Raw genomic sequence first — 24,529 nt, 5'->3', positions numbered from 1 at the left:
TATCCGGTCCATATCAACCATTTCCAAAAAATATAATAAATACAATTTCTATCCATCTACAAAATTTATTTTAAGCACAAGCCTTTAGATCAAGAGGTTTTTTGGATCACAAGTAAAACACATTCACTCAAGGCTGTTCAGACTTTTAGATAGTTGTGTATTTGTAAGGGTCAAACATTCCTTCTATGCTCTCAAAGTTTTAACATATAACATTTTGCAATATTCCGAATAATCTAAAATTATGATTTGAAAAAGTATTGATTTGATCTCAGAATTGCAGAGAAAAACCTTAAGAATGTGCAATAAACATAAACGTTATTTTGTGAAAACATCACATTAACACAAACTAATAAAACAATCAATAAAACAAACCAAAAAATAAAATAAAATAAACTACTATATCTGCATATAATCTTCACTTGATGAAAGCAGCCTGTGGGATCTTCCCTTGAACCTAAAGGATACACAAAAATAGGTGGAATTAGATGGCTAGTTTGAAGAGTAAATATAGTCTCAAAAAGTAAGCTGCAGCAGCACATGGTCCACTTCAAATTGACTTCAAAAAACTAACTCAAAATGACTAATGATTTACAGCACATTCATGAATCCCCTGATGTAAAAGAAAAAATCCAGCTAAACTCCTTACGTTTAAGGCTCGACTCGAACAATTCTGTAGATGTGCTCTTACCTTCAGCACCATGAAGACCTGAGCTGCTCTATTAAAATCCCAGCCATTATCCTGCAGACACCTGCATACAGCAACACAAAAACATTGTTTACTCACGCCTTCCTTTCTTTTTCTTAACACAAAGGGAGAAATTGTGATGTTTGTGCTCTGTGAAGTCATACAATGGCAGCTAAAGGTGACTTCCTCCTCAAGCTTCAAAGAGATGCAAAAGTTTAATTTAGAAGACTCATAAATTATTCCATGAGACTCATGATTGTTCTGAAAGCAAACAATAAGGTTTGATGACAAAAAACCAAAATCAAATGTCTTTAGTTGACCAACCGTTGCTCTCCTCTGCGCGTTAATGAGACTGCACGAGAGCAACAGGTTCATGCAGCACCCTCACGACAAGGTCTGCCACAGCGATAGTGACAACAGAACACAACACAGCTGCACACAAACCAGAGAACCGAAATGACTAAATCTGTCTGATGAGTTTGTAGTCAAAGAATAGATGCATTTATATGCCCAGCCTCATGTATTTGACCGGATTACTCAATCAAACAGAGACAGAAGAGGCGGGAACGTCCGTCACCTCTTCTCCATTCTGAACCAGTGTGACAGACCTCCGACCTTTCTGAAAAGAGTAAGACCTCACCAAAAACATAAGGTAGGTGTAACATTCAAGAAAACCAGCCAAAACCCAAAATCAAGTACATATTAACCGGCTCATGAGATGCTGGCTTCAATATACTGTTTTTGGACCAGTGCCAGTTCACAGCATACGGGGTTACCTGGCAGGATGCTGAAAATATAAACCAAGGGAACAACAGAATGCACCATCGCTAGTCAGCTGGTTGGGACAAAAACTCTGATTAACATATACCTTTTATCGCATGTCGTTTGCAGTCAAGTTAGGACACGGTGTGACTGTGGCTGCGGCTGCCTTCAGCCTCCTCTATGTTTCTGTTTCATTTTCGAGTATTCGAGGCTGGGCATAATGCATCAATTCTTTGACAACAAACTCAGACATATTTAGTAAGTTCTGTTCTCTGGTTTGTATGCAGCAGTGTTGTGTTGTTTCTATCGCTGTGGTGCACCTGTTTTTAGATAAACAAAAGGTTTTGGACAGATACTGCTCTCGTGCAGTCTCATGAACACGCAGAGGAGAGCTACGGTCGGCCAACAGTTTAACTAAAGACATTTGATCCAGGTTTGTTTCTCACATCATTGTATTTTTCATCACAATCATGAGTCTCATGGAATAATATATTAGACTTCTGAATTATACTTTTGTGAGCTTTTGAAACTTGAAGAGGAAGTCACCATAAACTGCCACTGTACGACATCGCTGAGCACAAAATTTTTTCACAATTTCTCTCTTCGTGATAAGAAAAAGAAAGTCAAATTGGGTTATAACAACACAAGGGTGAGTAAACAATGACTGCATTTTCATTTTTGGGAGAACTCACCCTTTAATAAGCCCATTATGCTTTTAAAATGTGAATGCTTAGCATTTTAATAAATACTAAATTTACAAATTTTTATAATTAGACCTCAAACATCATAACCTGTTAATTAAACATTTAATTTCTGTATTCGACAAGCTTTAATCATATCTGGACAGACCTTATTTATTAATTTTTTTCCTCTGCCTATTAATTTTCTCCCTGCAATGAAATTAGATTCAGTATTTAGAGTTGAATTAATTCAGTTAAAGGAATATTCCGGGTTCAATACAAGTTAAGCTCAAGCAACAGTATGTGTGGCATAATGTTGATTACCAACAAAAAATATTTTTAACCCTTTAAAAAAAACAAAAACAAATCTGGATTAGAGTTAAACACTTGGAAGTATATGGACTGTATATTGTTTAAACAAATAAAATAATGATTCTGCTTTTTAAGCTGTGAGCAAATAGGCTTTTCAAAGGCACTGTTCCTTATAAGCCCACGTGAAAAGAAAGTTATATTTATGGATTATAAATACAGACAGAGCACTAAATCTTGTTTGAGCTCAAGAAGCTTCTTAAATATTTTCATTTAATGTGGTTATCAAAGTTTTAATTCCTTTATTTTTCTTTTACTGCATCTATCCTTGTGAGCATCACTCAGGCAGTGTCCTGCACTAGCTCCAGATACTCAGAAATCCATCTTTTCGAATACAAAGTGCTGCTATTACATACAAAGAAAATAAATAATATCAAGTTGCATTTGATTTATTAATCATTTCTTGTCAAATTAGTTTATCTGACTCCAGAAAAACTACTTTTTTAGGTCTTTTTTAGGGAATAACCCAAGAACAAAACATTTGATTGACTCCAAATTAAAGGTAAAATTATACCAACTAATATGTGCATTTCCTCTGCAAAAACAATTTTTGCCCTTGCCTGTAATTGGGCTGTTCCTTATTGTTCTCATCTGTGTTTCATTTCCTCATTTACCCCTGTGTATATAATGCCCTGATTTCTACCCAGTCTTTGTGAGTTGTTGTGTTTCTCCCCTGTTCCTACATACCAGTTCCCATCGTGGATGTTTCATTTGTTTTATGTTTCTAATTCCAAGTCAGTTTATGGAGTTATTTTATACTTTGCTTATATTCTTTATTAAACTTCTTGCTGCATCTAGATCCAGCTCTTGTGACTTCCTTCCAAATGTTACAGTATGTGGATTTAATAGGGTCAATTCACCTAGTGGATAAGGATTTGCTTTTATAGAAACTGCACTTAAAAACAACAATTTTACATGGGATCCTTGTCGATACAGAATATCCTTGTTCTACATAGACATATACCTCCTTATCTGACATATAAGAATATCTATATAGCTCCTGGAAAGAATAGAATGTAAATGGGCGTGATTTTGTGAGCCAAAAATCTTGGTTTCTCTTTGCTTACTTCTTTGACCATTCCAGGTTCATTTGCGAGTTGGAAGCAAAGGCAGACAACATTTCCTGCTGAGCTGCATTGAGGGTGGGAACAGAACTGCTGGAAGGGGTCTGGGCCGGTGCAGCAAATGCTCGATGTATCTCATCTCTAGTGGTGTTCCTCACAAAGAGCTCGTCGTTCACAATGCACAAACTACAGGATGCAACAAGGACCAATGAACATATGCAAAGTTACATTTTGATCACAAAACTAATGATTGTTTTAATAGTCTGTTAATTGGATGTTGGAAAATTCTAGTGAAAATTCAATTTTCACAAGTTAAACTGCTAGTAAATATTTTAACTACATTCACACTAGTAAAAACGTCAATTCTTCATAGAGATTGATTATATCATTACTAGCGGAAATACCCATTATTGATATCAAAAATGGAATTTCAACTAGTAAAAAACAATTTGATATCTGTAACTTAAGTCATTCATTTCATCAAAATTACACACTTCTGTAATTAATTTCTTACTATTTCACATATCAGCTATAGTATGAACTTCTTACTAGTAAAAATGATTATTTTTTATATCAATAACTACATTGTTTCTAATACACATATCCATTCCTGATATCTACAATTGAAATACAACTAGTAAAAATGCTAAGTTTTGCTACCTGTACATTTATTTCAGCATGTTAGTTTTGGTATTTCAGATATCTGGAAATGGATTTCAGATGTCAAAAAATTCACAATTAATATTATTTTAACTTGTAAGATAAATTTAAAGATATCTGAAATTAACATTGTCACTAGTGAAAACCAAATTACAGATTTTAAAAGAAGCATTTTTACTAGCTGTTATTCAATTGTTGATGTCAGGAATAGACATTTGTTTAGCTGATGTGTATTTGTAATTTCAGCTAGTAAGAAATTAGATATCTGTAACAGGAGTGAATGACAGATCATGGTGAAATTCTACTTGTGAAAATGCAGTTACAGATATAAAAAATTATGACTTTTACTTAACCATGTTAAGTAATAAAATTAGAGCGAAGTATATATTATTTATTTAGTGCTGTGTTTTGATGCTGTGCCTACCCGGAATTTTGAGCTGGAACTGTGATGAAGACTCTGGAGAACGCCTTGACAGAGTCTCTCGATGCACCATCAACTGATGAGGGGAAAAGACAGATTTTGAGATGAAAACACAGGGGATTATTCACTAAGAATTAATTAGGCCCACTGTTAGCGTGGTTTATATGCACATGGTTTCACTAAAGAACTTACAGTACTAGCATATCCACAAAAGTAGAGCTGAACGCAATTTGCACAGCACTTTTCCGGATTTTGTGGGTCATTTCTGAGTGCTAGGTTGTGGAGGATGCATCAGACTATCGTGATCTAGGATGCTATTCTAGGACTCCGTTTACTGTTTTCCATTTATCGGCTGCTTTCCGTGGGTGGTATGGAAAATATTTGTCATGTGAATAAAGCATTTAATAAGCCTAAGGGTTTGTTTCAAGCAGTTTGTGGGAATTTTGACTTATATGTGAACACTACAAACAATTCCAGACCATTTAAAGCAAACCGAACCGACACCATCACGGGAGGTGGTCTGATTACACTTTCTTTTTTAACCTGAGGTTCAGTTCACTAATATTGTGCACTGTGAAAATGAAGCGCTCACTCCTACTTGATTTTATATAAAAGTCATATGACTCAAATGGTTTAATCCATGTCTTGTGAAGTGATATGACCTCTTTCTGTGAGAAACAGACCAAAAGTCCTTATTCACAATAAATCTTGACATCTGTAGTCTCCTTGGCACATTCATGGGAGAAGCTTCGTTAACGAAAACGATACTGAGAGTGAAAAAATATTTTGTTAACTAAAATAAAAAAAACTGAGTGAAAAAACCCCCAGAATAATTAAACTAACAATGTGCATTATAATGGGTAAAAAACTTTACTTTAAATCAGATCAACAATGGTTGAAAATATGAAAACTAATCTCTCAAGCCTGATTTCTCTCTTTTCCTAAAAAAGAACTGGGGAGCAGTCATCTTATTGTCATGTGGAAACAACCAACCACAGTTCGCCTGCATAAGTGATGTAGAAGCACGTAAATCTGGGGGAGGGGCTCTGAACGACACCACAATAAATGAGCCAGTGTCGAAGACAACACAAAAGAGCCTCATTTAGGTGACCTCAAATAAAACTTATGCAGTGTTGGGGAGTAAATATCAGTAGCGATGCTACTAACTACATTTTTCAGTAGTCTGACAGTAGCTCAGCTGCTTTTAAAACAGTGTAGCTTTTCCAGTAGCGAACTACTTTTTCCAGCAAGTAGCGGTCTAGGGCAATAAAATTACACTACATTAGGTTTTGGTCAGATTACAACTAATAACCTTCTTTAATGCATAGAAGCAAAACTTCTACTGGCAAAACTGCTGGCTGCTGCCAGAATCAGGCAGTGTCTTTCTTCTTCTTTTGTAACGGCAGATCACAAACTGAAATAGTGCATTACTGCCATTTACTGGCAGCTTATTACGGCGAGACTGATGGTTATGTAAAGCGACTAACCACAGTTTGTTTATTTTTACAAGATGTACAGGGGCGGGTAAATCTAAAAATAATAATAATAAAAACAACACACCATTCCATTCAATTAAAGAACATTTCAGACACTTTGTTGTTAACAGACAGCACAACAGCATATTTACATTTACTTTTTAAAATAAATAATTCAATAAGTTATTGCGTTTTGAGGGATTTATTTTCTGTTCTGAAAACGGTTATTTCATTTCTTATTATCTGTGCATTATTGGGAGCAACGAGATAAATAATTCCTATTGACTATTTGATAACACATTTTCTCTATTTCTTATTTAATTAACTAATATTTTCATGTTAAATACATACAATTTAAAATATATTTTTATTTATACAACGGTTAGTTCTGGTCCTCATATCTGATTGGATGAGAGACGTTCCATGAGAACTGATGTCTAAGAACATCAGCACTGGGACACTTCACTGTTTGTATCACTCTGCTTGTGTTCATGGCGTTCTAAACTAAAGTGTAAGAGCAGTGCAGATGTGTCCAAGAGCTGCGAGTGTCTTTTCATTTTTCCCTGTGATATTAAAGATTTTATCAAGCAGGTGGTGACAAAAGACCATTTTTAGGTGTTATGAGCCAGTTCAGTTGACATGCATTGAGTCACGTAAGCATTCAACATGGCGGAGGAGAGTACGGTTTCTAAAGTTACTCTTGCGCTAACTTATTGATCAATCATGATTTCTTAGTGAAAACGTTCTTCTACAGATTTCAAGCACAAATACGGGCATACACACAGTTAGTGAATGAGGGCCACTATTTTTATTGCATTTGTTAATCTTGGTTAATATTCATTTATAAATCTACAATTGCTTATTGTATTTATAAATCTATAATTGTTTACTGTAGTTCATAATGCATTAACTAATGTTAACATATGCTATATATTAACTTTTAATGTTAAAAATGTACTTGTACATTTTGTAATTAACATTAACCAAGAGTGGTGATGAATTTAATTAATGAAATTAAAATTACAAACAAAATAGTTATGCATTAAAACTAACAAAAAAAAAAAAAAAAAAAAAAAACACGAAATATTTATAAAAACTAGTGAAATTTTCAAAACAATAATAACCCTGGTGCACACACTTCCTTGCACTTGACGCATGCACAGCCCTGTACACAAACCATAACTGAAAACCTGATAATACTGTTTTTCATGGCCAGTGGGGCTATTTTGAAAATGCAGACACAAGTTAAAATGATAGTTGATGGTTGAGGTTTTTTGGTATACTTTGGGATACTTTTTAAAATGTACCGTGGTCGCCAAAAGAGTGATGGTAAACAATACAAAATGAAAATGCTACACCTTATTAAATGTACAATGATACTGAGATTGAGTACCTGGCAGCTGCGTTTAGCGTCAAAAAAAAAAAATCACCATCTTGAAGTCTGTGTTCCAATTTGGCCAAATGTCAGAATTGAAAAAAACAAAAACAAAATGTTCTCACCCAAAGTGATCGTACTGCTTCAGAGGACATTGATTAAACCACTCGAGTCATATGGTTCATTTTTCGTATACAGCTTTATATGGATAATTTTTTTTTTTTCACCTTTGTGTCCTTTTTGGAGCTTAAAGTTTTGGACCCCTTTGTCTTTTTTTCATTGTATGGACAAAAACATATACATCCTTCAACATATCTTTATGTGTCGGAGAAGAAAGAAAGTCACATGGATTTGAGACAGCATGAGGGTGCATAAATGATGACAGAATTTCATTTTTGGGCAAATTTCCATTACATGTAGAACTAACTGTATTCTAACATCAAATATAGCCCTAATAATAATCATCAACAATATTATATTTTAAAAAGCGGGTTTGGTTACACACAAAAGAACAGCATGAATACAAACTGGACTGAGACCCTGTAACAGGTAAAGTGTACCAAAAACAGATCTGAGCCCTCCTTAAAGGTGCAGTATGTAAGATTCAAAAACTCTTGTTATTATTGGCACCTGTGACCGTTAAGTGAACTGCAGCCAGCTCCCTGCTGCTCGTGCACACACTCCATAGGGACGCGAGCGAGCGAGCATCGACCAAAACAATGACGTAACGTAAAAGGGACTGAACGTGATTCACCGGCATCATGCTGACAGATGAGGTAGCAAAATTAAAATTACAGTTATGATTGTTTTACTACAAACTTTGAGACTGTATATTATATTTGACTCTCCAGTGCTGGAACAGGGCTAAAACAAAGTGTGGATATAAGTCTGGCTATGCGAGACTGTAGTTTGAAATAATCACTTTTCTTTGCATGATACATTGACTGCATTTATACGATAGCTATGTCGGCGTTAGCTAGCAAGCCATCATTATCAATAGCTGTTAGCTAAATTTGGTGGATGATGACAGTAGCTGTTTATAACAGCTTTACGTTACACGTTATACGTTACACTAATGAATGGGTCTTTTTGCATTATCTTGAACATTGTCTAGCATTCATTTCATGTGTTATTGTAGTTTACCTTGCTGAATAATTACGGATTAATATGGATTATGACAGTAACTGTGCAGGTAAAATCAAATTAGCTAAAATTACACAGATCAATCCTTATGGCACTATATTTCACATGCTTTGCAGATATGTAAGCTTACCTGTCCAATAAGAAGAACGCCAATTCAGGGTCGGTTTTGATCCCCAAAACCGAACGAAGGTCCCTCCAGGAATCAAATGCCCTGCCGTTGTTCACTCTAGTTTTCGCTCGACCACGATCACGTTCCCGCTTAGCCAGACGGGATTCAGTAGATAAATGGTTTTTTTTTTGGTTTACTCTTAGTTTGTGTAGGAGTTGGTGTTGTGCTGGGAGCCGGACGTTTGCTGGATTCCATCTCTAAGATAACATTACCTAGTGTTGCAATTTGTTGTCGCTATTGAATAGTTCAACAGCGTTGAATAGCTGTTGTGTTATAGTGTTGAATAGCTGAAGAGAAGCTATTACTGTCTGAGGCAAGGCTCTCGGGAGCACATATAAACGTCACATCCTTTGGATTTTCCCGGCAAAAGCGACCCTTTCCCTTCGCATGAAAATCAGTCTACAGGCTTTAATAGACAACCTAGGAAGTCCAGGAAGGGCTCATTTTTTAAGTTGCGTTACAAGCCGTTCACACATTGGCAAAAAATAAGCTGAATATTACATGAAAATTGTTACATATTGCACCTTTAAAGGAAACTCTGTCCTTTTCACTGGCAGTTTAGTCGGAAACAGAGCAAACAATTTTAATTACCAAAAAAGTTGGTCATATGAAAGTTGATTTGCATACTGGGGAGCAGCTCGTGGTACCGAATCCAAGACTATCTTTAGGAGGTGGTCTGAACTCTGTTGCATTGGAAGTGTGGCACGGTTCGCATGACTGAAAAAGCAACCTGTACTCTGGGCCGCACTTGTTCAGGAAGTAAAGTGACTTGCGCTTGTGTTTTTGCCCATTTAAGCATGATGACATCATTAGTTGCACAAAAACAAACACACACGAACACCATGAATGGAAGGGAAATGCTGTGGGACACAGAAAAGATAAGGTGCCTTTTAGCATGCAACCAGCTGTCTCCTCAAAAAAAGATCATTTGTGAGCATCAGATATAGTCATCTTCTCCTGGACATGTACAACTGCTGAAAGATGGCAAAAGCAAACAAGTATCGTTCACTCTGATACAGCGCAAATATACACAAATACAGAAATATAGTGTTATGATCTCCATCATGTGCACATTTGTGATGACGTAATTCACTGACGGAGAAGCACCGGGGTTCAACAGAATCATACACGAGTCTAAAACCAGACCAACGCTGCAGGGGGTGCTGGGATCAATTGCACATGGATTCGGACCGCAGCAAACATGCCCAGTATGAAAACCAGCACACTTCACTTTTTGGTCCACTTAAAAGGATCTGAGTTTGGTTCTACTAGAGGACTTGAGTGTGAAAACACATAGAAAGGAATGTGTGCCATTTTAAATAAATGGTCGATTTCATTTATTGATCCAGAGATAGAGAGTTTAGATCTGTAGAAGAGTATATGCTCATTTTAAATGTCAAAACTGAAATGTAAACACTAAAATTACCATTAAAACATAATAATTTTTTATTTTTATTTTTTTAATGGAAATATGCTTAATCCAAGTAATGTACTTAAAAGTAATTAACTTCAATGAAAGTCAGTAATTTGAAATGGCATGTGTTTGAACTTTTGCATGGCATGAACTTTTGCCTTTAAATATAATTCGATTTCAGTAACTAATTACTTTGTAATCAGATTACATCCAACATTGATTATGACCCCGTTTCCACGTGGTATTAAAGGGTCATGAACACCCATCTTTCAGCTCAAGTCCACCTCACAACCGTTTTGAAAAATGCAACTCAACTGGGCATGGACAGCTCTGAGAACAAGGACCCGTCTCTCCCCTAGTGGGTGGGGCAGGGGAAAAAGAGGGGGGCGAGCACTCTGTCATCTGTCAGTTGCCCATGCCAGCTCTCACTAAATATCATGATAAACTATGACGAATTGTAAGATTTGTCTAGCTGGCAACGTTAAAATCCAACTAAATATGATGAATGCGGTCCATTTTTCCCCTTAAAGGATTACATCACTCCTTGTTTCAGCACAGCTGAGTTCTCACCACATTTTCAAAAGATGCAGCCAGCGGAGTGAGGGGGAAGGGTGAGGGAACACGACAACTGTCTGAATTAGTCAGTCAGCATTATTTCACTAATGCAGTGAGTTAAAAGCATCAAAGTTTTTCACAATTAATTGTAACAGAAAGCACAAATAAAGTATACAATGTTTTGTAAGCTCACAGAATCACACTGGTCATTTTATAACTGTAATTTAATGTGCAAATAAATGCCAAACCATGTACTGAAAATATGTACTGAAAATATGTAAATGTACTGTATTGAAAATATGTGAATGTTTTTTACACATTATTAACTTTTGAGACTTATTCCAAGACACTGATTCACAAATATGTGACGAGGAGGAGGGCGTGGCCGGGCTGTGATGGAGCACGGTCGGCGCTGAATCAACTGATCAGCAGGAAAGCGAGATAAAGGGCAGCCGGAGAAGCCGATTCTCGAGAGAGAGATGCACTCGGCCGTGCTGCACATGTGTGTTTATGTTGAGTTTTACATTAAACTTTGTTTATTGTTCAGCCGGTTCCCGCCTCCTCCTTGCCTGTTCTTGTACTGTTACAGTGGTGCAGAAACCCGGGAAGGAGGAGGGATACGCTGTCGTGGAGTCTTCGCTGCAGATCTGCCGGGGAGCTGCCGCAGCCATCTGCCAGGGGACAGAGGAGTCGCTGCCAGCCGCTGAGGGCCGGAGGAACCGTGGCCGTCTGCCGAGAAGGAGAGGAGCGGTTCTGTCCGCCAGGGGCCGGAGGACTCGTTGCCGTCCGCCGGGCGGAAGCTGGCGAGCAAGTTCTTCTCTCTCTCTCTCCTCTCTCTGTGTGTCTCCACTCGCCCTTCCCACGCCTCCCCGTCTCTCCCCCAGGTTCGCAGGAGGTGGGGTTGACCACCGGCTGACTGAACGGCCGGAAGAACAGAGTCTCCCCTCCAGAGATGGGGTGGGAGTTAGTCAGACCAGTGGCGCCTCGGCCTGAATCGGGCGGGGGAGGAGTGTGACAAGGAGGAGGGTGTGACCAGGATTTGATGGAGCACGGCCAGTGCTGAATCAGCGGGAGAGCGAGATAAAGGGCAGCCAGAGACACCAGTTCAAGAGAGAGACCCCAGTCACAGACAGTCAACCCCACCGCATATCTTGAAACACTCACAGAAATAAATTTGTGCTGCGCGAACACTGAAAAGGTTTTGCTATTGATTGAAAGCCTGTCCTGTCCCTCTGTCAAGGGGGGGGGGCGGTTGGAGACACTCGCATCCAGGTCGATCGATACTGATACTTCCGATTCTGATGTGGTATCAAGAATATCGATCCTCTCATCAAATATCGATTCTGAAGATTTTTTTTATAAACAAGTGATCTTATTATTTAGATTACATGAATATTAATGCATCTCATAAGCTTCGAAGTGGAAAAAAAGAATTATGTGATCGAATTGTTGCATGGCACCAGAACTATTTTTTCTTCCGCTCATCTTGACACACAGAAATGCTAAATACACTATCAGTCAGACAGCGCTCACCCTTTCAGTCACAGCACTCGTTCAAAGAGGGAGCCGTGCTTTCCTGAGGTAATGACAGAAAAACAGCATCTGGAGTTATTCACACTAAGTAATGACAAACCTAGACGTGACATCTATTATAATGGGCTTGTTTGACTATTTTTACAGGTTTATTTAAATTCAGAGATGTTAAAATATTGATAATGATCTGTAATCCTCGTTAATAAATGATACCCTTATGAAAACTTACTATAGATTTACTGTAGTAATATTGTATTAACCACAGTAAACATGAATGTTTTTTTTTTTTTCTTTTTGGCAGTAACCAAGATTTTTATATAATTAACCATGGTTTTACTACAGCATTACTGTAGTATCCATATGTACCTTGGTTTTAGTAATAGTAACCATATAATAATATATATGGTTAATTTTGAGGTTTTATATGTGGCTTATACTTACTAATTTTTAAAGGGTAAACAAAGCAGCCTAATAATTTTCTGTTCAGGCCCATAAATATATATAAAAAAAGTAATAATAAAGTTTCTAATTTTATCCAAAGAATTCGTAAAAATTCAATTTAATAGAGGTATTGGTATCAATATTGGCGACATTGGCCTAAAAGTATCTGGTATCGGAACAAAAAGAAAATAAGTGGTATAGCCCATCCCTACTCTGAGGCGCTTGAAATTCGAAGTGCTGGTCACACAGTTTAATGAATAATCATATAGCCTGTTCTCATAGGATAAGGCCATGCAGTCTCATTAATAGTTATGAGACACCGATGACGCGACGATGCACTATAGTAAAGGGAAACGTCACATTGTGTGACGTTGACTCAATGTTGATAAAACACTTTCCTCTTACAATTAAAAGATACTTACTTTGTCTTTTATCATGTGTAACGTACATATCTGGTAATATCTCAGAAAATGTAGTTTAGTGTTTCATGACCCTTTAAGATGCATCTCGGGTGATCCAATCACGTGGGGTCATTAATGTTTACACCTAGTCACTTAAATGCGAGGGGAGGATCTCTGTTTTATGACGACACATAAATCACTATGTCAGTGTTACTGCAAGACATTAAAGCCCAACAAAGTCAGAAAAGACAAAGGAAGCGCAAAAAAAAAAAAACGGTGCGATGTTTCTCCCAGATATGGCTGAAATTTAATGAAAATCAACATTTCAAGCAGAATTATCAGCTATTTTAGTGGATTACCTGTATTAACCTGAGCTGCAGATGTTCGTTTTTCTCAAAAGAGTCTGTGCATGTTGATTTCAGACACACTGAAGAATATCTGAAAAGTTCTCATGCTTGTGTATATATCCGTTTTTTAAATCTTCGGATCAGACGGTTATTTCCTTTTAAACCACTCGTAACTGGCAAAGTTTGAACTCTTGTTTTAGCGCAGCGGTTGATTGACAGGTGATGGGTGGCGCTTCGCTGCTGCCAGGACGGATACAGGACGGATTAGCCTTTACACCTCAAATGCGATGTGGTCAGATGTATTTTTGACCACATTCGTATGTGGTTTATCATCCGATCACAAAATGTTTTTAGACCCAGTTTAGACCTGTAATAAGCGCTAATCACGTGATCGGATCACCAAAAATGCATTTTAATACCAGGTGGAAACTACTGGTCAAGAACTGGAGATGTTTCCCTGTGTATTAGACACATTTTAGATGCGAGGTATTTGAACAAGTGATGGGGACATAACTGGCCATGGCAAATGTGGTGGGAAAATATTCCACCAAGTTTTAGAAATTAACATTTACATTAAGGCAGTCTTTCCCAACCACTGTGCTGTGGCACACTAATGTGCCGTGAAAGATAGTCAGGTGTGCCGTGGAAAATTATCAAATTCCACAAAATAAATAAATGCATGAAAAAAATATATAAATTTCAGGGATCCAAACTCCTCACCTTTCGGAGAAATTAGTCATTTTGAAACCATAATCGGTCACTTTTGTGATTGTGAAGAGCAATGATTAATGTGCAAAAGTGACTGATATTTATACGCGTTAAGGGTCTTTCACATGACTCGTGTCAGCACTGCAGAATACACTGAAGTCTATGAAGTGACGCCACTTTACACCAAAGTGTTTTTCACACACACGTTTTTGCTTCACCAATAATGTCTTTGAGAATACTAAGCAACAAGAAATATTTTAAAACTGTCCAAAATTGTCTTTTAATTAAATATTACCTTATTGTTTACGAATATCAGAGACCCCAGTTATTGAACTAATTTAAATTCACCAAGAAAACGCTCAGACCTAAACATAAATGAGTCCTTTTATTACTTTCTGCTATCAAAGCAACTGCAAGCTTTTTTCTCTCTTGCAAATACATGTTTTCAATGTTTATTGTGCACACCTCCCACATTTTTACATGGCAAACTCGTAAAATCACCCCTCTGTGACACTTTCTGCAACTCTTGTCATGTGGAGGGCAATGTGGCGCTTGATGCTGGTGCTGAACAGAGCGTTGACGCTCGACTCATGTGAAATGTGCTTTACAATGATGAAAGAACATTATTGAAACTCTAAATTATTATTATTTGTCTATTATTGTGGTCTTTTCTGATAAAAGCCATGCTCAGCAGGAGAAGGTAAGGACGTTATTGAAACTCACTATTATTAGACTATTATTGTTGTCTTTTTGGATGAAAAATAATGCTCAGACTGAAGGAAGACAATAGATCTACTTTGTTCTTTTAATGCTTAAACACTATAAACCTCCTGGTAGATTTCAGTCATGAATGACTCAAAATGAGTCACTGACTCACTCATAGCACATAAGACGCTCATTTGTCGCCACCTAGTGACATTTCCAGAAGGGGTCACTGAACTAATCAGTTAATAAAATTGAACAAATGTGTGAAACAGAAGCAAGCCTCACCAAAATACTCTTTATTTTGCAGCTAATTCTGCACAATTGTAAACTTGAATCACTAAAACAGCTGGAACTGGTGCCTTTAGCTTATTCTTTAAAAAAAAAATATCACCAGAAAAAACGTTCGTGGACCAGTGATTGTCTTACCCTTTTCGCCCCTCATGAGTTTGCATCCCTGTAATTTGTTGTGGCATTGCAAGAACAAATCTACAAATTAGAAAAGCAAATTTGTTGTTTTTTCATTACCCATTTAGCGCTCATGCCACCTGTGACCTCACACGGCGTAGCCTACCTATGTGACTTTTTTTTTGCATAACCGAATTTCAAACATTACAAGTAAACACGCTACCAAGACGGACAGAAAACATGGACAAGTTCTTGAAAAGGAAAAATATTGACTATGGTTAGCCTATGTGGGATAGTGGTGTGCCGTAGAATGTTTTAGTTGTAAAAAGTGTGCCGTGGCAGAAAAAAGGTTGAGAAACACTGCATTAAGGGTCAACATTTGCCCCGTGGATTTAATTTTCATGGGCATTTTTCTATTTTTTTACCAATAAGAGGGCAATTTTTTTTCTTATCATATATATAAAAAAAAAAAACGGTATCTCGTCCATTTAAATCAATTTAATCAATTCTTTAATACAAATCCTGAAGATAAATAATTTATTAACTATTACCCAATGCAAAAATATTTACAACCGGGACTATAACAGAATATTAATAACTGTATCAGATGTCACATTTTGAATTACAGGGGCATTTTTGTCACTTTGTGTGGCATTTTTGCACCAAGCCCCCCTTAATTTCTGACCCTGGTCCCACCCACAAATGAAGCCTATGCGTTTAATGAATTCCCCCCACAAAGGTCTTTAAATCAACGGACGTTACTTTAACAGGTGTAGCAGTGTTCAAGCAAGACTCACCCTCTTTGAATACTCCACTCACTGTGAACATTAATAAAGTTTTCTATGCAAAAGACAGAAAAAAAAGAGACATTAAGAAGCAAATAGCTGAACAAGAGCAGTGAGGGCAATGTTAAAATGATCAAGGAACTCACCGTGTACGTATTAACGTCCACAGTAAATGAAGCCATGTCATGGTGTGTTTGTGGCAGGTTATTAAGAAAGGCGACCACATTCACCCGGGAGTGCTTTAGCATGCGGGTCTGTTTGGCTGTAAAAAAGATAAATGAGAGCATATCTACATTGCCTTACATGACAAATACAGCAAAAGTCTTTGCTTGGACTTTACCTAGAGCTGAGAACAACTACTAGATTTCAGACTTTTACAATTGTGAAACTCTAATTTGCTTGTTTCTCATGTTTGAAACTTACAGAGAGCTTTGACTCTGATGATGTTGCGGCTGTCTTTATGGTACTCTCCCAAGCCGCACCTGCAAATTTACAGGAAAAAAAGGAGACTGGCAAAGACACTCAACACTCAAACTTTGCACATTTCTAAACATTAAAATTAACTTCAAATGTTATATTTTCTTTCTCACTGGAACAAGAGTGCATTTAGTATTTTTTGGCCTCAGTATGTGGGTGAACATCATTATAACATCTGGGTCACATTTCATCCCAAATAAAAAAAATGAAAATTATAATATGTTTAGCATAAAGAAAAAAAAAACATAAGAAAAACCAGATCCTTATCACCATGGTCATTCTCATACTGTAATACAGTTTATGCTGTAAAATAAATTACTATAATTTATGCAGATGTAAATGAAATATTTGTATTAAAGGCAGTACAACAAATACTACCATGATGTATAAATACTTTACAAATAAAATTATGTATCTTTTTTTGCATTATAGTAATTACAGTATTACAGCGCATGAAGTGACTTATGCAGACGTGTTGTTGATACCGAGCGTCTACGCAAGAGAGGCGATGAAATTGTATCGTAGTTTAGATGCTCACAATTATTTTCTCAGCGGAGAGCTCAGGAATGATTGCTCCTGTTATAACAAAGTCTTTCTCCAAAACAGTTGGTCAAGATTACTATCAAAGAACATATTTCAGGGGGCCTGGGTAGCTCAGCGAGTATTGAGGCTGACTTCCACCACTGAAGTCGCGAGTTCAAATTCAGGGTGTGCTGAGTGACTCCAGCCAGGTCTCCTAAGCAACCTAATTGGCCCGGTTGCTAGGGAGGGTAGAGTCACATGGGGTAACCTCCTTGTGGTCGTGATTAAGTGGTTCTCGCTCTCAATGGGGCGCGTGTTAAGTTGTGCGTGGATTGCAGAGAATAGCATGAGCCTCTACATGCTGTGAGTCTCCGCAGTGTCATGCACAACGAGCCACGTGATAAGATGCACGGACTGACTATCTCAGAAGTGGAGGCAACTGAGACTTGTCCTCCGCCACCCGGATTGAGGTGAGTAACCGTGCCACCACGAGGACCTAGTAAGTAGTGGGAATTGGCCATGCCAAATTGTGGAGAAAAAGGGATAAAAAAAGCGAAGAAAAAAAAACAACATTTCAAATTAGCAGTAAAGTCTGACAACACTAGTTTCATAAATTGTGCTTTACCTCAGATTACGCTAAAAAAAAAATGTTCCCGGCTTGTATAGCTAATGCACATGCGTGTTCTCGAGTTGATAACAGGCAATGACTGTATCTAAAAGGTGATTGGCTCTTTTATCTGTAAGGCGGGACTTCCTTTCTACATCTGTTGACTGTTGGGTGTTCCAGTTTCTTCCATTCATGACCCGTCTCTGCTAAATAGTCTCTGGTTATAATCAATGAGGTCGTTCATTGAAGAGTCTGTGTGACCCATGGACAACGTAAGGATTTCGTTTTTATTTATTAAAATACTTTTCTTGTCTCTTTCTTCTGGATAAAAGCATCTGCTAAATGACTTAATATAAAAGTAAATGACTTGCAGAGCTTTAGTAATCATGTTAAAGTCACTATAAATTAAGTGCCTCGCGCTGTTGTTTTGAATGACGGAGCGTTCTATTCAGAAGTAATCATCCCTATGCACTTTGAAGACTTTACCATTCACTGTGAGAGCTTTGAAAGGCTAAAAGTTGTGGGGCTCAAAAATAAGGGTCATTCAGAACACAAAAATGAATTTTTATTGGAAATTCTGTTTGAGGTGATCTTATAGTATGCCTATAATGATTGTTCTCCCTTCAAGTTGCCCTTCGGAGGGTGATTTATCCCGTTTGTGATGCACAGCTAGCAGGAAAATGTTCAAGGAACAAGACGTCACTTCCTTAAACCATCTTGAAATGGTTTATAATTGACATACATCCCTCTGCACTATTTTTAATTGTTGGTCTATGCGCTCATGTGTCAGACAGGCGCTTTTGGAGCTACTCACTTTGGTTGCATCGCGTCTCACTAGTTTTCAGCATCTCTAGTCACACAAGCTGTGTTTTTAGCATGCTGTACCAAGTTAAACGTAATTTGAAACGCATCTCAAAAACCTAGATCGGTCCAGCTGTCATTCAGCGCAAAAGCACGTCTGTGGAAGGCTGTGCTGCCTGCTCTCATTGGTTTGACGAGGCGAGTTGTGCTGACTGACCCCTACTACATCAAGCATGAATTGCTACAATAGTAGGAACATTCCTTTTTACAGAATTTTTAAGTACAGGTCAAAGGCATGATTAATTGTGTACATTTTGTAACATATTATTTTTCATATTAAAGTAATGTGTTGAATCGACAGTCCTAGACACAATAAACGCAATCTTAAGGGTCCTAAAAATAGACTTAATTTTCTTTATAGAAAGATATTTCTTTGTTGATTTGAGTGAAATGTAACCTGGATATTTGCTTGACAGGTTTCATGAGATTGACCAAGATATTAAAAAGGTGTCAGAAGGCAAACCTTTGCTTCACAGAATGCTACACCTCAGATGGGCAGTGTTTTAAGGAGAGCTCACACTGTACCTGAAGGGATTGTATATGGGTGGTACAGTGAGAGAGAAGCAGGAACCATCATGATATGCCTCCAGCAGTGGCTGTCTGTCCCCAGAGTCGTACACACTGTAATAACTGACACAAAACAAACAGGCCCCTTTTAAATGGGAAAAAAAAAAAAAAAAACATTCAGAAAAGGCATCCAGATACTGCTAAATGCAAATGTAATATTAACCAAATTTCAGAAACTTCCCAGGCAGAAATTTTTGATTTTGTTAATCTATTCTCTGAAGAAATACAGTATTTAATATATGAAATAAAATTAAATATAAACTAGGGCTGGGATATTAACAAGTTAATTTTGGCGATAAATTTGTTTTTTTTTTTTTTTTTTTTTTTTATGCGTTAAAAAATATGAAATTAATGAGGTATCCATTTTTTATTTTCACTTCCTGAAACTTCACGTGATAGAAAGGTGTCCTGAGTCGTTCATGGCAGGCTACTCAGCCTTACAGGCTACAAATAGGCTGGGGGCAGTGTTAGGGCTTCTGCTGCCTGCCAGGAACAAACCCAGGCACTTTTGTACAATGGGGGAAACATCAATGTTTTTCTGCACTTTCTGTGGCTAACATTAGCATATATAAAATTTCAGGAGGTACTCGCTTGACTCAACTGCATATCCTCGCACCAGAAACTGATTGTGTGAAGCAGTGCACGCTTTTTCATTGCGTGTGACGCATGTTTCGGCATAATATTAAACACGTGAGCAGATTTTCTGTATGGAGAATTGAGACATCATCCACAAGCGGGCGAGTGATACTGGCAAGCAGCCGTATCTCTTCACATTGCGCAAAATCACGCACTGACTTCCATCTGAACCCATTTCAAAAGTGAAACCGCCCGAGAGAAACCCAGTGTGTGCGCGATAGAGACTGAGAAGGACCTGGCCGTTCTCAAGCTGCAGACACTTGTAGAGACTGAACGACAGCTGGAGAAAATAATAGTTTTGAGATTTTAAACGTAAGCAAATTAAACTTCAGCATCCAATATGTTTTATATCTGTATGTATAATGTCTAATAATGCATTGACATCGTACACTTCAGTTTCTCTTGCCAATAAAGTTTGATATGAATTGAATCTGCCCATTTCATCCTACTATTAAAAAAATGTCCACTGAAAAACGCAGAAGATTTTGCCCAAATGTCTGATGTTATGGCATGTATACTTGTATCAAAGATTAATACCTGTAAAAATGTGTCTAATTAAATCTTATCTGCAGCAAAAACAAGAAAAAAAAAAAAAAGGAGTTCATTTTAACATGTACATATTTAAATAATTAGAATAAATGACAAGTAAACATTTTCTTGCAAGTTATATATGTTAAATATATTTGATGTTTTTTTTTATGTTTGTTGTAATGTATCAAGTACCATAATTTAATCGCGATTAATCACAGAAAAATTTGCAATTAATTAGTTTTAAAAAAATTATCAATTCACAGCCCTAATATAAACATTAATGGTGATGAAAGTCAAAATGTTAAGTTTTATGGATCAATATTTAGAGTAATTAATTACTTAGTAGAGCAGGGTCAAAATGAAAAGTTTTCGCCTTTGATTTTTGAGAAAAACTACAGGTAAAAAAATAAATAAAATAATATTAGAAAGGTGGCAGCGTAATTATTTTATTTTTCCACAGAGATATTTGTTACTAAAATCAGTTGACTTTAGCAGCCCTTGTTGCATCATCTTACTTTTTTGTGTGTTGTTTTTATAAGTTTTATAAGCTGGTTGTGTCTATAACGCCAAGTATTAAACATATCTTAATATCCTTTCAGGTTCTGAACAAACTATGCTTTTTGTATCTTAATTTTAAGGCCCTACATTATTAAATCCCATAGATATGGGGCTCTCAATGTTGCTCCATGTGTAAATTGTTACCTTTAACCCATGTTCAATGGTCAAAAACCAAATGTGGGTCACATAGCATGAAGCTAGAAATCACAGAGGTCAGAAATAATGAGGTCAAATCTGTCATTTTACAAAACAATGTATTATTCCATAACAACTGATCCATGGCATTTCATATTTTGGCTCTTTAACATATTTAATATTTATCAAAACATGCATTAAGGAACTCCTGTAGTTAAATACAAGTGCACTTACTGTTGCAGGAAACCCTGAATGAAGCCCTTGATTTCTTCTGAGACAAAGTGGCTGCCCTGAATTAGTTAGACAAAACCAGTCAAAATTTTTGCTTCAGGTAAACATAATACAAAACAACACAGATTCCTTCATTTACCTTGCAGGGAGGAATCATGGTGCTTGTTTTCACATCAAAGCCGATGGGAGGTGGAAGCACATGGGAGTCCTACAGATACAATGGCATTGTGAGGAGAACAGCATGTTTTATTCACATGATACATCCACTATATACCCTTGATGGGAGACTAGTGTCTATGTAGAACAAAAATGGGCGTTTTCCAATCAGTGGGCATTTTCAAACTAGGATGGGCTTGAACTACTTTACACGATTTGCTTACTACATTGAGATTCCCTACCTTTATTGGATAGATCAGGAATGCCCATATTGGTTTGGAAACACCCACTGATTGCTACATTGAGATTACCTACTTTCATCGGATAGTTGAAAATGCCCATCGCGGTTTGAAAATGCCCACAGATTGGGAAACGCCCATTATTGTTCCGCAGAGACCTATACTTCCTTGATGGAGAGAGCAGCCTGTTCTCTCTCCTTTGCCTTTTTTTCTATCTTTCAATCTATCTTTCAATCTTTGGGGTTTTGCCCATTACCATATGTAAAATAAAGCAGCTATGATATGACTAGTCTTCATTCCATGGACAGTTGACAGCATTTTAAACATGTTCTTCAAAAATACTATTCATTTCTTTATGAAACAAAGTTTAGCAATTAGCAAAATACAACAACAAAAACAACAACAGCTGAGTGCGCCTTCAGTGCATAATTTGCAACTGTTGCCACCTGTAGGCCATTAGTGTTAGTGCAACAAGAAATATATTAGAGAGAAAAGACAAGTCTATAGGACAACCACTGTTGATCCCACCTTTAAATGCTCCACATCTTGATGTTTCAGCTCGCTCTGAAGGAAAGGGGGAGTGGAACAATGACTCATAAACACAACCACCTGAAGAACAAGAATCACATTACTCCAAACAAACCAACATTTATGTTTTAATGACTCTAGGTTAGAAAAAAGATGTCACTAGCATACTGTATAAATAATGTACAGAATGCTACTGCAGGGTTTTATCTGCACTGAAAATTTTTCGGCGACCGAAGCAAATTCAATGACATTCATCTCACGTTTGGTACTTCATAAGCACTAAATACACTTATCATCTGAAATGTCCAAGTGTGCTATGCTATTGAAACCTACCCTACGTTCTAAATGGAATAAATCAGCCTCCGAAGGGCAATTCGAAGGGAGAACAATCATGTCGGTCACGTTGAAGGGTCTTTCTAAACTGAAGCGAAGTGCTTGTAAATAGCTGCTTCCAAGGGCCCAGTGAAACAAGGATTTGAGCCCTATACCCTTCAAACCTCCGAAACTCTCACTCTGGAGGGTAAACCCTTTAAAGTGTCACAAGTCAGAGACAGTCCACTTCACCGCATATCTCGAAACGCTCACGTGAATAAATGTGTGCTGTGTGAACATTTAAAAGGTTCTGCCATTGATTGAAAGCCTGTCTGGTCCCTCTGTCAGCAGCACCTGGGGGACTAGCATCCCGGTGCTATCAACTCTCTTATCTGACTCTGAGGCACTTGAGAGACTGAAGCGCTGGTCACACGGTTTAATGAATAATAATGAGACAGCACATTCTCATAGGATAAGGCCACGGAGTCTCTTTAATAATGAGACAATGATGATGCAATGATGCACTATAGTACAGGGAAATGTTGACTTGATGTTGATTTTAAACCCGGAAGATGAAAGTAGTGCAAAAAAACCCTAAATTAACCTAAGCTATGTCTATAACTATGGATCTATGAGACAGAACGATGATCGTCACCACGGTCTTACCTTGAAAGATGCCATTCTACCACCTGTTCTCGAGACCGAAATATCAACAATGTCAGGTGTCTGACTTTAGGGGGTTGGCTTACTATATAAACATCCGGATTGGCCGACCTCTTCCTCTTACCTGGAACTCCTCAGCCCATTTGAGTGACAAGAGATGGTGATGGTCATCGTTCAGTCTCATAGATCCATAGTTATAGACATAATTTACTATCTATTTTGACCTCACTCAGACCGTCACCACAGTCTTACCTTGGATGACCAGTACCATCAAGGTCACAAAGAGTGGAAGCTTCTCCTTCCTCACATCCCTGCTTAGCAGCTGAGAGCAGAATTGTGGATCCAAGTGTAACCGATTTGCCACATTGACCCGTAACACACAAGGTGAGATCCACAATGCCGCTACACAGATGTCAGTAAGTGCCACCCCCTTGAGTGCTGTCCATGATGCAGTCAGACATCTGGTGGAATGAGCCACCAGGTTTTCTGGGACTGGCAAATTCTGGCTGGAATATGCATGCGCAATAGTATCCACTATCCAGTGTAACAGCCACTGTTTTGAAACTGGTTGGCCAGCACTCTTTATATCGAAACAACAATAGCTGAAAGTGTGAACGTTGCAGAGGCTGTGTACGTTCCATGTAAGCTCGTAGTGCCCGGACTGGGCTCAAGGTGGGAAGATTAAGCCCTGAACCCAGGTGACGTGGGTCTGGCTGAAATGCTCAGAGTTCAATTACTTGGTTGACTGTGCTAGAATTAAGCACCTTAGGTAGGAAAGACAGATTTGGCCAAAGGGAAACTCCAGAGTAATCTGCCTTCCATCTTAGACAGTCTTCACTCACTGATAAGCAATGCAACTCACCCACTCTTTTAGCAGAACAGATAGCAAGGAGGAAAACTGTTTTCCATGTTAGTGATTTGAGGTCAGCCTGGTCCAATGGTTCAAACAGGGTTTTGGTCAGAGATTGTAGGCCGTGGGAAGACCCCACGATGATGATCTTAAAATTCTCCTTGGGCACAGACGGTGTGCCCCTTTGAGGAACTGAGACACTGTGATAGTTTCCGAGTTCATGGGCAATGGAGGAGTCAGGAGACAGCGAACAGTCAATGTGAGTATTTTTATTACTCTTTCAGCGTCACAAGAAATATAAACAAAAAGGGCTCTTTGTGGCCAACATACACACAAACAGGTTCTCAATAATGTAAACGCTTCACACTCTTAGAAGACATATCATGTCGCTCTCTCTCCCCCTCTGACGTTCTGGCGTGCCTTATCAGGTCTCCCTCCACCATCACTATAATGAGAGACAAGTGTTAGATAATTACAACCCAGGTAATGAGCCTTACCACTCTCCCTCTCCCACAGACAGACACATGGCTACACCCCCCATGCCACAGACACCAATGTG

General features: G+C 37.9%; 1 protein-coding gene across 1 annotated transcript; it reads right to left on the bottom strand.

The window, feature by feature from the left end:
* Positions 1-415: 415 nt before the first annotated feature.
* Positions 416-23,304, bottom strand: LOC127417544 (nuclear RNA export factor 1-like). The gene is made up of 12 exons (XM_051657543.1): positions 23,245-23,304; positions 22,146-22,226; positions 21,362-21,430; positions 21,226-21,281; positions 19,090-19,194; positions 16,521-16,579; positions 16,244-16,359; positions 16,110-16,152; positions 4,645-4,717; positions 3,564-3,746; positions 689-749; positions 416-454 (listed from the first exon to the last, which is right to left on the bottom strand). Exons 1-12 carry the CDS (start codon positions 23,302-23,304, stop codon positions 416-418), a joined length of 945 nt encoding a protein of 314 aa, XP_051513503.1.
* Between the last annotated feature and the right edge of the window lie 1,225 nt (positions 23,305-24,529).

Source organism: Myxocyprinus asiaticus, chromosome 27 (genome assembly GCF_019703515.2).
Source record: "Myxocyprinus asiaticus isolate MX2 ecotype Aquarium Trade chromosome 27, UBuf_Myxa_2, whole genome shotgun sequence".
NCBI lineage: Eukaryota > Metazoa > Chordata > Actinopteri > Cypriniformes > Catostomidae > Myxocyprinus > Myxocyprinus asiaticus.
This window is presented reverse-complemented; position numbering and strand designations above follow the sequence as displayed.